At 29.6% G+C, this 1,120-nt stretch overlaps 1 protein-coding gene across 1 annotated transcript; it reads left to right on the forward strand.

Annotated features, from left to right (window-relative positions):
* Positions 1-147: 147 nt before the first annotated feature.
* On the forward strand, positions 148-986 carry LOC107885677 (zinc finger BED domain-containing protein 1-like; the record flags this gene model as incomplete). The annotated part of the gene is made up of 2 exons (XM_016809352.1): positions 148-756; positions 832-986. Coding segments are annotated over 2 exons (764 nt in total), but the record flags the coding sequence as incomplete, so codon positions are not given.
* Between the last annotated feature and the right edge of the window lie 134 nt (positions 987-1,120).

Consider the following 1,120-nt stretch of genomic DNA (forward strand, 5'->3'; position numbering starts at 1 on the left):
AATAAAATAAAATTATTTTAAATAAATAACTAAATTATTTCAATTAATAAGTTTTTTATTTATTTTTATTAGTTAGGACAACATAAATACTAAATAATTACTTAAACTGTTATACTAATATTAAATAATATATATATATATTTTTAGAATACAATTATTTCAACAACTAACCTAGTGGTAAACCAAACTGAAACATCCTTACAAATTCCATCTAATGAACATGCAATTCGTCCTCAAAGTTCTAGATTTGTGAATAATCCCATTACTCAATATTTATCTAAGCCTATTGGTGCATCACGCCGTAAAATTATAGATCAACAAGTTCTGAAAATGATAGTGAAAGAATATTATCCCTTCAGTATTGTTGAAGATAGAGAGTTTGTAAAACTTTTAAATTTGTTAAATCCCGGTTATACACTTCCATCGAGAAAAACATTGTCGAAATCATTATTACCTATAATGTATAATGAAATACATGATAAAGTGAAACAAGACATAAAAGACCAGGCAAAATATGTAAGCATTACCACCGATAGTTGGACTTCTATTAAAAATGAAAATTATATTGCTGTCACATGCCATTTTATTAATAATGAATGTGAATTAAAATCCTATCTTCTTTCTTGTTTCAAAAATTCTGAATCACACTCTTCAGAAAATTTTAAAAATGATTTATTGGCAGTCATAAAGAAATGGGGCTTGGAAAATAACATTGCAGCATGTACAACTGACAATGCATATAATATTGTTAATGCTGTCAGTTTATGTGGTTGGAGGCATGTAGGTTGCTTTGCCCACAGTTTAAATTTGGCAGTATAAACTGCCCTTAAGTCAATATCTGAAACAAGAGATAAAGTAAGAGGAATTGTTGGACATTTTAAGAGAAGTCCACAGGCAGCTGAAAAACTTCAAGCTATGCAAGAGCAATTGGGCTTAACACCACCTCTAATGCTCATCCAGGACGTCGTTACACGTTGGAACTCAACGTATGAGATGTTTCAGCGTATTCAGAATCTTAAAGTTCCTCTTTCTTCCATAATAGTAGAGTGTAATTATAATGTTTATTTGACCAATGAAGACTGGCACATTATTTCCAAGTCCTGTGAAGTATTAAAATATT

The sequence above is a fragment of the Acyrthosiphon pisum genome, unplaced genomic scaffold (assembly GCF_005508785.2).
Source record: "Acyrthosiphon pisum isolate AL4f unplaced genomic scaffold, pea_aphid_22Mar2018_4r6ur Scaffold_6370;HRSCAF=6934, whole genome shotgun sequence".
NCBI classification, from domain to species: domain Eukaryota; kingdom Metazoa; phylum Arthropoda; class Insecta; order Hemiptera; family Aphididae; genus Acyrthosiphon; species Acyrthosiphon pisum.